The following is a 16,959-nucleotide window of genomic DNA, read 5'->3' as shown; positions in this document are numbered from 1 at the left end:
TTTGGGAGGTATTTTGTGTCTGTGAATAGATGCAGTAAAGTCCAGAGGTTGGGCATGTTCCAGAACCACCCCCCTCTCCAATATATATTCTGCCTGTAACTTTTTGAAGAAATGCAGTAAGACATTAAACTCTTACAGAATAGCATACCATTTTGCTGGGCAACATAGGTTTGCACACTCAGTGCTAAGAGCCAGGGAGAGATTGCCAGCCAAGCACAGCATCCTTTTGTATAAGAAAGGTGCAACAAAGATAACCTCCTTTGGTTCATCTAACTTTGAGTGGCAGCTCTGACAATGAAATAGAGAAGGAATAGCTGTTTTTTTTGCTACTCAAATAGTTATGGGAATTACTGTGTAAGAAAAAAAAATCTGGTGATTTTCACTTAAGCTGGATATTAAGTGTTTATAATATGTTTACTTTTGTGCATTAATGTTTAGGTGCCTGAAAAATGACATGCTAGTCCATAAGAATTTCAGACAATCTTAAGTTTCCCGGTTCCTTTGCTGCTTCTTTGTGACTGCTGCTTGTTTTTTATATATGCTATTTGACTCAGACCAGTATCTTCATGCACACTAAATTATGGCTCATTTGCTCACCTACTAATTTTGCTCCTTCCAGTTTGAACGAACCCTTAGCCCTGGATTCCTTTCCATACTACAGCTCTGTGAGAAGGTGGATAAAGGGGAAAAATGCCTTTGAAACTATGCGGTGTGTCTTCACCTCACCAATGAGGAGCTACCAGGAACTTTCACATGTTTAAGTGTAAAGGCATACGTTGTAAGACTTAAGCTGGAGTGGTTGCTCATTTAGAAACAGAGCACTCATTCTTTGTAACCCTCTCGGGGGGGGGGGGATGACTCTCATGTGAAAAAGTTATGGAAATGGCATGCAAACTAAACACAAATGTTCATTAAAATGGATATTCTCTGAAATTAAAAATTCATACCCAAAGATGCTGGTGTACTGTAAAAGTACTCCTTCAACATTTTGATTGGGGAACTTTTGTGGAAACATCTCCTGCCAAAAAGGTAGGCAGGGTGGCCAAAGGATGTTCAGGAATTAAATGCAACAGCAGAGTTGAAAGGATGGAAGGCTGTAAATTACCAGCCTCTTCGTTCTCCCAGCTGTACAGACTACAATTGTTCCCTCAGTTGCTTTATCAATAATGACAACACCATAGTCACCCCTTGGTAGCTTGTGCAATTTTATTTACCTCTTCTACTTCTCTTTGGCTTTCTAGGTAAACTAAACACAACTAGACAATTCTCAGTGAATAAAGGGGGGGGGAGAAATAGGCACCTTTATCATGTAATTGTTTGCTTGGAATTACTGGAAAATGTTTCAAATATTTCCTATCACCAGTATGAAGAATGTGAAGGGGGACGGGAAAAGAAACTGGCAACATAAAATAAGTTACAAATGCTTTTTTTTTTAAAAAAATAAGCTTTTTACATCTTTTAAATAAAGCTTCACTTCCCATCAATTCTCAGCAAAATCAGATTCTGATTCTTTCCCCACTGTTTTCAATGGTCATAAGAAGTCAAAACAAAGTTGCCCCTTTTTGTTTTCTCAGAATTTACTATCAAACTGCAGCTCTTCATATTGACTGATGTTGGAAATATGCAACTTTTGGTAAACTTGAGTATTTAATACTCAAGGGTATGCTTGAACTTCAAATGCATTTCAAAACCACAGATCTTGCAGGCTTTTGAGTTAGACAATATGTAAAACAATGCAAATTGTGGAAAAACTACTTAGCATCTCTTTCTGGACTTAGATGAATTTTGCAACTGAATTTTCTCCCAACCAGCTGTGATCATAGGTGTTTTTCTAGCCTACCAGTCAATCCTTGACTGAGACATCTAACAATGCTTCCTTTGAACCACATAGATAACCCAACCCACCACTTAGATCAAGTTGAGTAATTTATATAGGTGAGCAAATACACTAGAATTTCCTTTATGAGGCTGGATTAAGCTCGGGTGTCCTGCAGCCATGCTTGCTTCATCTGACTCACAAGAATTAAGTCAGGAAAGATAATCCTGGAGCACTAAATCAAAATAGGAATTTAAATACCATTATAAGCCACTGAGTTGCAATAACATGAGAAATTCTAAATGTTCCAACTCTAATTAGCATATCTGGAGACAAGAAGAGAGTGAGATCTCTATAATCAAGAACAGGAAATTGAACTTAACTCTGTTTGCACTGTCAACATGTTATTATTCCACAGAGATTGAGAAAAGCTGTTTTCTGGACTATACTTCAGAATACACTTTTGGAGAGTGAAGGTCTTCACTGTTTACTATTAATCTAGAAAGGAATTTTCTTCCTTAAGAACACACACATACAATTTTAATAAACTTGAAGGTGTGTGTTACAAGAGACTTGTCAGAAGTATATGGGAGCTCTAGAATTCTCCGGAACCTTATTTGGGAAAGTAATTGCATCACTTTGAAGCAGTTCACAGCTTCAAAATTGCCCTTCTCCGTGTACAAATCAACTATTCTCAAGCATGAGCTATATAACATTTTCTAAATCTTTCTCTAGCTTTTCACAGTTGACAGTAATAAATGCAGTATAAACAGTACTGTATATCCACACTGTCTTTCAAATTACCACTGCAGAGTTAATGAAAATGGCCAAAAACCAGCTTTCAGTGCCATAGCTTTTCGAGTGGTGGTGGCGGCTGGCTTCTTTGAGCTGCACTTGCTATTTAACGTTAATGTGCAATCACCAGTGTGGTGATATACACAACATAAGACTAAGACAGTCCCTGCCCAGAGAAATGGCACTCAACATCAGATGAATAATAAAGTAGGAGCAGGGATAAATTCGTTTAGACTCTCCTTAGAATAAATGGTAAAAACTTATATACCAAAAGCTCTCATAGAAGATGGATACCCTGACTGATCTTCACTATTATGTAACCTAAGCAGTAACTATAATACTGTTATTAACATAATTTCATCAATTACAGCATACTCATTTTTTAAAAGGAAGAGGTATGTGAAAAGCAAACCCAATAGTATTTTTGCTGCAGCATTTGTGCCATTTATAGAGAAGTAATGTTATAAAGGTAATCTTACAACAGTACATCAATATATTTACATCTGTGTACTACAGAATGTCCTTTGTCAATACTCAGTATACAATTTAACATAATGAACAAAATGCTTCTTGATCATTAAGGCCCCTCACCACTTGCTCCGAAGTGCAAATCTGTAAAAGGGGAAGATCAATTGTGGAAGAAAAGTGGATATCTAATATGCCATTTCAAATAACTGCCAAAGGTCAGTAATGTACAAATACAAAGCCAGGACATCATTTACATTTTGATTAAGTAGCCAGAAGCCGGTCAGTAAGAGAGATTAAGCATTTACACTCTGCACGTTGCGGTTAATAAGCCATGTTGTTTCAAAAAGTTTGTTAAGCAGTATTGTAATTTAAAAACAACAGAAGAACCAAACCAGACAAACAACCATATCAGCCCCAGACCCTTAGAAGGCTTTGGATTTAAATGGTGACACTGAATATGCTGTACATACTCATTATGGCCTGGGGAGAAGAAAGAGGGTTAAAGTGGAAGAATGTAGAAAACGGTTCTTTGTCAGATTGCCAAAAACAGTTCTCTTCTTTGGAGCCCTCTTGACAGTTCTTAGCCAGTGTTGCCAGAATTGGTTGAATCTGTGAAAATGAAGGAAATAAATCACTTAGAATACTTCTCTTCATGAAACAGCATCACTCTTAAACACATACAGTAAAATATTGTTCAAAAAAGCAGTAAAGGCTCAAATGGTCATTATAAATTCCAGAATTTATTTCTTGTCTTCCCCCCCCCCACCCCCTGGGTTGATTCTAGCATATTTCATAAAATCAAGGTGCCAGAAAAATCAAAAGGTTAGGCATTCCAAGGAGTTCAGAATGGCCAGATTTAGTTAACCTTTTCCTACAGTGTCACACAGCTATCACAAGGTTGTAGGTACGATGCATTAGAAAAGACTATGATTGCTATACCCGCCCCAAGTAGACTTTGTCTAAAAGGGCGGGATAGAAATCTAATAAAAAACAAACAAACAAATGGCATTTGGATTTTTTTTTCTAGTGTGGTGCCTTAAATGAATATTCACTGCTTAGGATAAGGTGGTTTTGATCCACATATTAAAACCAGTTGGGTAATTGGCAGAATTGCTGCTCATCCTTGGAGAAAAAACATATTTTGGTGGAAGATGTGGTACATTCTAAACTAAAGAATAAAATATGTAGCATGGTAGAAAAAATTTGCATGATGACCACAAATCCACAAATATACTTTCAAATTATATTTAGCTTTATTTCCACATAGCTGGCTGAAGGAATTTAGTAGTTTATATATCTGGCTATGGAGCAGAAATTTGAATTTCAGTTTCTCACTGTGCTCCTGAGAGACCAGCAGACCTGTGCAGCCATGGGCAAGCTGCATAGTCCCGGAAGTGACACCAGAAGAAGAGAAGGGTAAACTACTTTTGAGAATTCTCTAACTAGAAAAACCTGTAAGGCGTGGCCATAAATGGGAAATGACTTGACATCATGCAATTATTATATTTCCACAAAAAGAATTTTTTTTCTTGTAAAAGCAAATGTTTTATCTTTCAGCTTCATTTATTGACACTATGTAGCCATATTTTTAAGCTGCAAGCCAACATAATGAAAATATTTCTATGCCCAGTAAAGGTGATTAATTGCTGGAATCAAGAAAATTATAAAACATGTTTGAAGCTCAGCCTCAGAATATATCGTAAATGCTAACTAGGTTCAGTGTTAAAAAGCAAGATAAAAAAGAGATGTTCCTCTTGGTATATATGGAGAACATTTATCTTCCTCCTTCCTAGCCCCATCATTTATTTGCAGTTAGAAGCGAGAGAAATTTTGGCCTCTAGGCAAACATAAAACTTGACTTCTTAAATACCCATTCATTGAGACTAGTCTGGTCTTTTCTTGTTCTGCCTCTTGTGAAATCCTATTATCTTCAAACATAGTCCTGCTGCAGGTAATAAAAGCTGTATGGTACTGCTGAAGGGCACTAGCTATATACAGGAAAGTACAACAGGCCAGGCATGAACTGATGTTTAGACGACCAGCTTTTGTTCCCTTTCCAGTGCGTTGTGTGGCACAGAACTGTGTTTCAGGCTTTCTGCAAAAAGAACCTGGAAGTTGTAACTCAGAAGCTCTCAGTCCTAGATGTATGACAAAGTTGAAAAGCAAGAGGAGGGAGAGGGAAAGTATGTTGCATATGTTAGTGAAATGCACCGTATCACTGTCTGGTATAGGATATTACCTTTTCTCAAAACTAAATTACTGATTGACTTAGGCATGGGGTCAACCTGCCTTTTTCATTTGAGGGGTTTCTGAAAACCATGAGTATCAACTATGGAGCACAGTTAATACATTACTAAAGAAGAACATCTCTTCACAATTCAGCTAAGGTTGAAAGGGCTGTTGATTCAATTGTCAACTCTATCTAGGAACCTTGAGGAACAGCTTTATTGGGAACCTTGAGGAGGAGCTGTGGCACCTTAAAAGACTAACACATTTATAATGGTATAAGCTTTTGTGTATTGGTTTCAAATGCTTGTATGTCCATGCATACATGTAGGTACAGAGAAGAGTTATAAACAATGGCGTTTCTTGAGTGGTACACTTGTACATGCTTGCAGATATTCTTCGAATACAAAACAGCTACTCATCAGCAATGGGCCACAAAACAGTGGCATAGGCACTTTTTACTTTACTTTTACTTTTATTGGATTTTTACCCCGCCCCCCCCTAAACAGAGTCTACTCAGGGCGGCTTACATACATAATAAAAACATAGCAGAAACAACATCCTAAAAATATTTAAAACTTAAAATTTTTAACAGTTATATAAATCCTTGCCAAGATGGAGTGATTAAAAAGAAAAAGTAAAGATCAGATTAATTGACTGGAGGGAAGGCCTGCCTAAAAAGCCAAGTTTTTATATGGCTTTTAAAAACACCCAGCGAGGGTGCAAGATGAATTTCTGTTGGGAGGCTGTTCCATAGCCGAGGTGTTAGGCCCCTCAGCCATCCCTGCTGGCTTTGTCGGGTGATTCGGGCAGAACTAGGTGGGAGAAGATGCTCTGCCAAGTATTGAGGTCCCAAACTGTTTAGGGCTTTATACGTTATCATTAGCACTTTGAAGTCAATGCAGAAACGAATGGGCAGCCAATGCAGAGCAGCCAGAGTGGGGGAGATATGCTGACATTTCCTCGCCCCACTAAGGAGCCTGGTTGTCACATTCTGAATCATTTGAAGTTTCCACATCAATCTCTAAGGCAGCCCCACGTAGAGAGCATTACAGTGGTCTAACTTCAAGATTACGAGCGCATGGACTAGAGTAGTGAGGGCTCCCCCATCAAGATATGGTAGCAGCTGAGCAATCTGCCATAGATGGAAGTAGGCGGAGCGGGCCACGGACACCACCTGGGTTTCCGTTGTTAGTGCCGGGTGCAGATGTATCCCCAAGCTGCAGACTTCGCTCTTTGCGGCAAGGGTCATCCCCCCAAAGGAGAGGGAATCACCCAAACCGCTAATAGAGGAACCACCCACCTTCAAGACCTCCGGACTAGACCCTGTAACAAACAGATATAAGACCTTTATCACTATATCTGCTTAAGCATCCCAGCACTGTTACAAGACATAATAAAGCCAGAGGTAGTTTCATTCACTTGCACATCTCCTGAAGTGATATACACTACAGTCCTGATGCAAGAGAATGAACATATCAATGCTGACATCAAAAATGGCAACGTTCTGAAATGTTCTGACATCCCCTAATGTTCCAGTGTTCACCTGAATAATGCCAATATTCAACAGAGGACTTTTAAACAGGGCTCTAGTTATTGAAACATATGAGAATTAAAACCTATCAGGAAACTGAGTTCCATTTGTTTGGTGGCAACTGTCAAGACAGTGGTTACATTTCTTGCTTAAGAAACCAAAACAAGAATTGCTCTGTTCCCACCAATTCTAGCTTTTTGTGAATGCTCGTTATCATTTTCCAATTGTATGAGCAAAAGACAAATATTACCAAAAATGATGCATGCATGCCTACCTTGCCTGCCTGCCTGCCAGCCATATGAATGTCACTCTATCATTGTATTTCCAAAGTAGAAAGGATACTTGGTTTAAGCACAATTTATAGTTGATGCCCTTAAAAGCAAGGAAATTTATATAAAAGTCCATCTCCATTCTTGCTCAAAACATGAGCACACTAATCCATCTTTTTTGGACCTTCATTTCCACTCCGGATATATGCCACATAAACTCACAAGCCATCTCACTTTTTAAACAGCAGATACTACTGGTGTTGAAGAGCTGGAATAAAACAAAGGCTTTGATAATGTCAGCATCTACAAAGGGACATTTTGCATCCCAGTCTTATCCACAATTACAGTCCTGACTGGATCAGCTGAACAAGAATATTTATAGGGGAATGAAGTCATGTTGTGTTTAAAAGGCCAAGCCATATCTAATCAGAGGTTTTTATTTCTATTTTTCCTTTCAGGAATAAAAAAGGAGCTCACTTGGAGTATAAATTACGGTACAAAAAGAGTACGCCAGTGTGCTCATGCTTTGAATGAAGATTGGGGGAGGGGATGATCTGTGGTCTGAATTGTTTTGCCTTTGTGAATAGAGCTTCAACCACCATTTTTTTGCTTTAAACTTAGTGGGGTTTTTTCTTCTTCTTTCCCTTAAGGGAATTTCTCTGCTTCTTCAAATACAGGGATGCAGAGATATAAATGCTTGGGGCAGCGGGAACTGTTTTTACAGAACAACTTAATGTAAGAGGAAAAAAATTTAGAACTCACTGTATGAAATGAACAAAGCAAATGGAGAAAACCAACAGAAAACATCAGATGTAATATAATTTTGCTCTGTTAACCAGTTCTTTCTGGTGCTCTTAGCAGAGGCTACTGCTATTCAACCTGGTCAAACATTACTCAAAAACCTTCCCCTTGTGGGGTTTCATTATATAAAATGCTGGTAAGGCCACACCTGGAGTATTGCGTACAGTTCTGGTCACTGCACCTCAAAAAATAAATTGTGGAATTGGAAAAGAGTGACTAAAATGACGACTGGGCTGGGGCACCTCCCTTATGAGGAAAGGCTACAGCGTTTGGGGCTCTTTAGTCTACAGAAATAACACCTGAGGGGGGACATGATTGAGATGTATAAAATTATGCAGGGGGAGAGGGGAGGAGCCACGAGCAACGAAAACGGGAATTCCAGAGCTCTGGATTCTCCTGGGTTTACTCCGAGACAGAGGACCCCCCCGGAGAAGGAGGGGGTGAGTTCCCACGGGAGAGTGGGGCTTGTTTGCAAGTGGGGGCTTCAGAACCACCAAATCGCAGATGGCAGTCTGTTTTTTGGGAGAGTTCCTGTCCTGCAATGCGACCTGTCTCGTGAAGTCGCCATTTATGTTGAGTTAGCTGTTCGGAGGGGGAGGCATTGAGATTTATGATCTGACTGCAGAATGAAGATAAATGGACTACTGTTAAACCACAGCAAGTAATAAGTATAAATCTATTATTGGTAACCTGATGAGAAGGAGGTCTCAAGCGGCATTAACTTGTTGATGCCTTGAAGACCAAAGTTTTCTCCACCTACGCCACAGTGCGGAAACGAAACCAACTGCTTTTCTTCTTTCTCCCTTCTGAACCCTCCCCCTAGAGAAACTGGCTTCTTAGAACTCTAAATAACTCCACACAACTTAACCTAAGTGACTCTGTATCGGGCACAAGGCAGTTAATCACACCACTGCAAGACTTTAAGTGTGGATTAGTCCATAAATCACTTGGGGAATTGGAGCAATTAACCTGTTGATGACTACGGCCATGGAAGGAGGGGAAGAATCACCATCGGAACTCATGACGTACTATCTTAAGGAACTTCTTCAAGAATTCCAACTGAACATCATTAACCATTTTAAGAGGCAAATTGACCAGATTAGAATAGATCTGGACATGACCCCTTCTGCTCAGCAAGGAGAAATCGACAGCAAAGATAAAGAACTTAGACAAACTCTCGGGGAACAGCTTCTGACACGGGAGAGGGAGGTCGCTTTCCAGCAGGACGGAACCATTAAGAAGCAGCTGCTGTCGTCAGAGACAGGCGAGGAGAAGAGAGACGTTCCTTTTTTCCAAAAGATGCCAAAAAAAGACGAAAGGGAGGGCGGGGAAGGGAGTATGTATATCAAGATTGTTTTGATAAGAGGAAATGCAAAGAGAGGGAATTGGGCGAAGCTGTGGGCAGAACTTCATGACCAGGGACCATACATTACCCTACTCCAAAATCGTATCACTGACTGTATTGGGGGAAAACTAGTTAATTGTTTTGAGGATGTTTTGGAGAAATATTATAGATGGCATTTTAAAACTGGAAAATACTTTGTATAATACTCTGTATAATGATGACTAAAAGGCCAATCCCAGTTTCACGACACTGGAGTTGATAAATAAAAACTAGAAAGGAGGAAGTTACTTGCTGTACAAATAACAGAAATCAATTGATTGAAGATATATAAGCAAATTTGGCCAGATATGAATTTTGGAGACTAGACGATGATGAATAACAATATTAGGTGTTTTCCTTGGAGGCACATATATGGGAATATCAAATACAGTGGTGCCCCGCATAGCGAGGTTAATCCGTTCTGGATTAACCTTTGTTATGGGGAAACATCGCTATACGGAACGGGAAAACCCATTGTGTTCCTAATGGGCACAAAACTCACCGTTCTGCGATGTTTCCCCATAGCGGCAGCCATTTTCGCGCCCTCGGTAAGCGAGGGCAGGGCGCGAAAATGCTGCGCGGGGCCATTTCAGGTGTCCGGCTGCCATTTTGGAACCGCCAAACAGCTGATTCCCCACTCCAGGAGTCCAAGCATGGCTGGGAAACCGGGCGCAGGGCAGCTCCAAGCAGCAGCGGGGGCAGGGAGGGTGGGGGGGTCTGGATGGATTCCAGTGCTTTGCCTGGAAGCCATCCAGATCCCCCTGCCCCCGCCGCCACCGGGAGCCGCACCGCCCGCCTATCCCAGCCATGCTGGGACTCCCTGGAACAGCTGAGGGGCAGGCGTCTGGGCTTCAAACCACCGCCCCTCAGCTGTTCCAAAAGGCAGGGGATTGGGCTGCACCGGCAGAAGCCCTTCTCCTGGAGCAGCCCAAACCCACACCTTTTGGAACAGCTTAGGGGCGGTGGTTTGAAGCTCAAACGCACGCCCCTCATCTGTTCCAAAAGACGGCGGTTTGGGCTGCTCCAGAAGAAGGGCTTCTGCCGGTGCAGCCCAATCCCCTGCCTTTTGGAACAGATGAGGGGCGTGCGTTTGAGCTTCAAACCACCGCCCCTCAGCTGTTCCAAAAGGCAGGGGATTGGGATGCACTGGCAGAAACCCTTCTCCTGGAGCAGCCCAAACCCACACCTTTTGGAACAGCTTAGGGGCGGTGGTTTGAAGCTCAAACGCACGCCCCTCATCTGTTCCAAAAGACGGCGGTTTGGGCTGCTCCAGGGCTTCTGCCGGTGCAGCCCAATCCCTTGGCTTTTGGAACAGATGAGGGGCGTGCGTTTGAGCTTCAAACCACCGCCCCTCAGCTGTTCCAAAAGGCAGGGGATTGGGCTGCACCGGCAGAAGCCCTTCTCCTGGAGCAGCCCAAATCGCCGTCTTTTGGAACAGCTGAGGGGCGGGAGTTTGGGCTGCTCCCGGAGAAGCGCTTCTCTGCTAGCAGCCCAAACGCCCGACGGTCAGCTGTTCTAAAAAGCGAGCCTTTGCGCTGCTCCCGGGGAAGTGCTTCCCCGTGAGTAGCGCAAAGCCCATTTTTTTGGAACAGCTGACCAGCGGGGCCTTTGCCATGATCGTGGAGGAGCGCTCCCCCGCGATCATCGCAAAGGGAGTTGTCCCCATAGGGGCCATCGCAAAGCGATCACTCTTGCGATGGACTTTAGTCCATCGTAATGCGATTTCATCGTTAAACGGAGCGATCGCTATGCGAGGCACCACTGTATGTATGAACTATAAGAGTGCTTAGGCTTACAATGATGAGAGTCAGATGGATGGTATGCAGATGAGGGAATTTATAATACCTTTTTTATAGAGTTAGGATGTTTAGACACTCTATTAGATATATAAAATAGGGATGTGGAATATAGCATGTGCAGATGCACATGGATATATTATTTCTGTAGTCAGAAGTTTATACAATAGTTAAGCTGGTATGGGAAATGCCTCCCCACTGTATGTTTTGTTAGTCCTGTATGTTTTGTTAGTTTCTTTGTGTCATTGATCTCTAAGTATTTCTGGTTTGTTATTTGGTTCCTTTTTTGTATTTGTCTTTGTAGGTATGTATGTCATAAAAAATAATAAAATGTTAAAAAAATAAAATTATGCAGGGGATGGATAAAGTGGATAGAGGGAAGCTCTTTTCCCTCTCACATGATACCAGAACCAGGGGATATTCACTCAAATTGAGTGTTGGGAGAGTGAGAATGGAAAATATTTCTTTACCCAGCATTTTGTTAGTCTGTGGAACTCCTTGCCACAGGATGTGGTGATGGCATCTGGCCTAGATGCCTTGAAAAGGGGATTGGACAGATTCCTGGAGGGAAAGTCCATGGCAGGTTACAAGCCATGATAGGGATGTACAATCTCTAGGCTTAGAAGGAAGGTACCTCAAAATGCCAGATGCAGGGGAGGGGTATCAGGAGACAGGTATCTAGTTGCCTCGTGTGCTCCCAGAGGCATCTGGTGGGGCCGCTGTGAGATACAGGGAGCTGGACTAGATGGGCCCTTGGCCTGATCCAGCAGGGCTCTTCTTAGGTTCATGTCTTCTTATGTGTTGGTGTGGTCCTCACAGTTCTTCCTCAGGAAATACATTCCAAACAAGATGTCCTGTCCTAAAAGCTAGTGTTACCCAAGGAGGAGGGCTAGAGAATTTTCATTCCACAATTGCCACTCCGCACTGTCTACTTCCTTACAAGCAGAGGAGGTGGCAAGATTGAGAGGTACAGTAGAACTGCAACATTAGCAAGAGTGAGAATAAAAAGACTGCCAACATGGAAAAAAAATCACTATCTCTACGATTGTACTTATTTATTTATTTATTTATTTAACTTATATGCCGCCCACTCTATATTTGTTTCCATGAGGAAAATAATATGGAAACCAACCATCAACCATAATAATACAACGGTTAGAGCCCCTGCATGATATAAAATCATTACAGACTACACCATCTGCATCTCATAGTCATTTTCCCTCATTGTTATTTTTATACCCCCATGTGTATATGATTACTATGTTCCAATCTAAAGCTAACAGTTTATGTTACAGGGTTGGAAAGCTTATGGATAATTTCAGAGCAGTGCCAGCAGCCAAAGATATTATGCAAGCATTCTATCTTTCTCTCCTTTACATATTGTTTTTGAGCAAGGCAAAAACATAGGAACAAGCACTGGCAAAATATGTGAGAGTTACAGGAGGAGAGCAACACCATCCTGTACAGACACCTTGTCTGTAAAATTCTATGTAAGGGCAATTGCACAACAAAAATCTCACCTGGAAGCACCCTATTAGAAGAAACCAGCTAAGCTGCAATTTGAAACAAATTTGCTAGAAAAGAAGCATCACTGAATTACTCAGAATTTTCTTTTGAGTAAACATGCACGGAATCAACCAATAACGCAAAGGCCAGAAAAAGCAACCAGCTCAAATTTGTGTCAGGTGTTTAAAGAGAATACATGTGTCCCTTTGTGGAAGACAAAGGGTCTAAACAGTGGCTTTTCCTCATTCAGATTCATTATTTTCAGCAACGAAACCCCACACTAGCTCACAGACAGCAATAGCCACAACCACCTCCTGCTTCCTATACTGTACCTATCTCCATATCTTCACAAATCTTGCATTTTCTTCTTTGTATAAAACTTTAACAAGATTAAGGAACACAGATTGTTCTGAGTTTACAGTGGGCAATTTGTATTTGCTAAAAAGGAAGACCAGTTTTCTGCCTTTCTTGCACCAACGTTCTTAGGGGTTACTCCAGGTGAAACTAAAACCCATTACATCACCTGCTAAAGCCTCATTTGAATGTCTGCCAAACCTCTCTTCCTCATTCAATACCAGAACACAATGCAGACAGTATGACTTCATCATCAAACCAGCCCGCATCCTCCTGCTTTTGTAGCATCTTGCCTGATGACAATAGAAAGCCTGCACACATTTTTGTACCCTTCTGGCTGATGTAATCAAGCTATTGCACCAATGTGAAAATACTTGTTTCACAAAGAGATTATTTATTTTATGAAAGCAGCACTCTAATTTTTAAAATCTTCTTTTAAGATCCCACAAAATATTTATTTAAATGTTTAAATACTGCCAAATGACTAAAGTTCTGTCATCATTTAAGCCTTTTATAGCTTTGCTTTTTAAAAGACTAATACATGTTTTGTGGCATGTTTTAAGGATGCTTTTCTCTTGTCTATGGTTTAATCAAGTTTGAACTCTCCCTAAAAGGAAAAATGACTACACTGAGACTATTCTACTTTCAGCACATCACCAGAAGACAAGAGTCACTGGAAAAGACAACAATGCTGGGAAAGGTTGAAGGCACAGGAAAAGAGGAAGATCATATAAGAGAGGGTTGACTTAATAAAGGAAGCCACAGCCTTTTGTTTGCAAGGGCTAGCCAGGGTTTGTTCACAAAATATTAATTTTGAAGGTTACTAATTCAATACATTGGAAGCAACTTGATGGCAAATAACAGCGAAAAGACTTCCAATGTTTGCTTTAGAATGTTTCCAGATACCTTTTTTGAAGCAATATGGAATACTACTCAAGCGCACAAAACCAGTGAGTGTGAGCAAAAAGCCACCAACTGGATGAACTGCTTAGTATCAAAACAATTCAATAATCCGTTCTAGGCGGAGGAAGTCAAGAGAGATACAGATAGAGTCCAGGATTGCCTGCCCCATTTAAGTGGAAAAAACCAATGTGTATCTGTAGTATTTTACCCCCAGTAAAATATATGGTACAGCCCACACTTCCATGACAACATATGCTAACTGTGGATCAAGAAATAAGGGCTCAAGAGTATGTGTGTTGGCCATAATCTTAGTTTTAAACAGGCTAATGTGAGAAAACATTTCTCTCAAAGTTACATTATTGTTATGATTTGGGGTTTTATTTTGCTGCTTCAAGCCACATCGATATATATCTCAGAGTAATATAATTTCCTGAAACAAATCCGTAAATGTGGTTATAGAAGAACTGAATTCAGGTGTGTTTACTAATGTCATGAGACATTTTCTTTCTCATGCAAACACACACATTGAGAGGGAGAGAGAAAGAGAGAGCTCCAGTAATATTACCAATAGAATTACTGGTTTTGGTGTGTCTTCTGGGCATTTGAAATTTGGAGTCATCATTATCTGCACAACACACATATATATAAACTTCCTGCCCCTGGATAATTACAAAGAAGAATATCACACAACAGACAAGACAGGTAAGAAAATTGAAGAAGGCAAAAGAAAGAAAAAAGAATCTTATTGCAGTTATAAGTACACAGATATAACTTACTCAGTACTCTGGTGAGTGATGATTTCCTCTATGAATGTTGTGTTTCCAAACATGATAAAACTGAAAGGGAGGGCAGAAAGGACTTCTGTTTGGGTATATTATTTGTTTTTTGCTCTGCAGCTGCTCTATCTAATAAAAGACACAGAATCACAGCCCTTGTCCTGGAAAATATCAGAGGTGTTAAAATTACATAGGACGTTTTGTTCTTCATCCAGATAAATATACAGGATCTACAAAAATAAAATAATATAGCAGTGGAGTTTCCATTAGTGAAGTATGATGTTTCATATATGCTGGTATCCAATTTCCCCCCAGGGGATGTTGAAGAAAGCAAGGAAGTAATAGTACTGGAGGAAAGGCTCTCTTGGATACAAGACTGCAATAGCAGCAAGCACTGAAGTTATAAAAATGGAAGTGTTACAGCTCCTACATATATCATATTTTTCATAGAAGCAAAGGGTAGTCAGACTATATCCAGATAAAGCATGCATTGTCATGCAAAGTGACAAGAATAAAAATGTGAAAAGAACACAAAGACGGTCTCTTTGTCTCTCTACAAGCAGTGCCACAGTATTCTGTCAATAGTCCAGTACAGGTTTGATCTGTACAACTCACTCTCTGTTTTAAAGATGATTTTATCTACAAATCTTGTGTCCAGGTGTTCTGGCAATAAAACGGGTAACATCTTTGTGCAAGGCTAGATATTGACTGGCACTTCAGCAGAGTTACAGCCTAAGGCAACTGCATCACTAACCACCACCACGGGACATCTTTGTGGCACGGCTGAGTTCAGTTGGTCCCACCCCATGAAACAGTACTCTTGTTACTTCTGTTGCCTTAAAACAACATCAGTGGTCTGGTAGGTATTATGAAGTGAAATGTGAAAAGAAGCCATCTCACCCATCAGCAAGACATGAAAACTTAATACTGGTGACCCTAAAATTTTAGTGTTCATCTTGTGGGCATCCATGATAGGCAAGGGCATCTGAAAACTACAAACATTTTTCTTTAATTCTAGAAAGGCTGTGAAAATAGTCTCTCTCTCTCTCTCTCTCTCTCTCCTTTCATCTCTTCTGAGATGTGCTCAAACAAAACACCAATTGGAGTGTCTGCTAAGTGCTTATATAGTAAGAAATCAGTACAAATAATTTCGAGCTAGTAGACTTTCTAGATAGAATAAGGTGCTCTGTCTGACCACCTTATCTATCTCCTGAGAAACCTATATGTGGGACAGGAAGCAACATAGAACTGGATATGGAACAATTGATTGGTTCAAAATTAGGAAAGGAGTACGACAAGCCTGTATATTGTCCCCCTGCTTATTTAACATATGCAGAATACATCATGCGACAGGCTGGACTGGATGAATCCCAAGCCAGAATTAAGATTGCCAGAAGAAATATCAACAACCTCCAATATGCAGATCATACCACTCTGATGGCAGAAAGTAAGGTGGAATTAAAGAACCTCTTAATGAGGGCGAAAGAGGAGAGTGCAAAAATGGTCTGAAGCTCAACATCAAAAAAACCAAGATCATGGCCACTGGTCCATCACCTCCTGGCAAATAGAAGGGGAAGATATGGAGGCAGTGACAGATTTTACTTTCTTGAGCTCCATGATCACTGCAGATAGTGACAGCAGCCACGAAATTAAAAGACGCCTGCTTCTTGGGAGGAAAACGATGACAAACCTAGACAGTATCTTAAAAAGCAGAGACATCACCCTGCTGACAAAGGTCTGCATAGTCAAAGTTATGGTTTTTCCAGCAGTGATCTATGCAAGTGAGAGCTGGACCATAAAGAAGGCTGACCGCTGAAGAATTGATGCTTTTGAACTGTGGTGCTGGAGGAGACTCTTGAGAGTCCCCTGGACTGCAGAGAACAAACCAATCCATTTTGAAGGAAATCCACCCTGAGTGCTCACTGGAAGGACAGGTCCTGAAGCTGAGGCTCCAATACTTTGGCCATCTCATGAGAAGCCTCCCTGGAAAAGACCCTGATGCTGGGAAAGCATGAAGGCAAGAGGAGAAGGGAACGTCAGAGGACAAGATGGTTGGACAGTGTCACTGAAGCTACCAACATGAATTTGACCAAACTCCAGGAGGCATTGGAAGACAGGAGGGCCTGGCGTGCTCTGGTCCATGGGGCCACGAAGAGTCGGACACGACTTAGCGACTAAACAACAACAAACAGACTTTCTTTACTTTGGCAAAGATATATGATCAAGGCAGTAACAGGCAACAACTACCATACTGTGACTGTAGAAAATCTCCTGCTGGTTTACCCTCTTCTCTTCTAGAGATAGGAGGAGATTTTGGCCCCACCTTGGAAC

At 41.0% G+C, this 16,959-nt stretch overlaps 1 protein-coding gene across 3 annotated transcripts in view; it reads right to left on the bottom strand.

The window, feature by feature from the left end:
* Positions 1-1,371: 1,371 nt before the first annotated feature.
* Positions 1,372-16,959, bottom strand: part of MARCHF10 (membrane associated ring-CH-type finger 10) — a 63,260-nt gene continuing 47,672 nt past the window's right edge. Inside the window, exons 12-13 of one of the 3 annotated variants that reach the window (XM_078377744.1) lie at positions 14,629-14,688; positions 3,031-3,688 (exon numbers count right to left, since the gene is read on the bottom strand). In XM_078377744.1, the coding sequence (XP_078233870.1) occupies positions 14,657-14,688 (32 nt within the window). In that variant the 3' untranslated portion in view covers positions 3,031-3,688; positions 14,629-14,656. Of the gene's footprint in view, positions 3,689-14,628; positions 14,689-16,959 lie in introns of all 3 variants that reach the window. The other 2 variants (XM_078377742.1, XM_078377743.1) reach the window with 2 other exon arrangements.

Source organism: Pogona vitticeps, chromosome 6 (genome assembly GCF_051106095.1).
Source record: "Pogona vitticeps strain Pit_001003342236 chromosome 6, PviZW2.1, whole genome shotgun sequence".
Lineage (NCBI taxonomy): Eukaryota > Metazoa > Chordata > Lepidosauria > Squamata > Agamidae > Pogona > Pogona vitticeps.
This window is presented reverse-complemented; position numbering and strand designations above follow the sequence as displayed.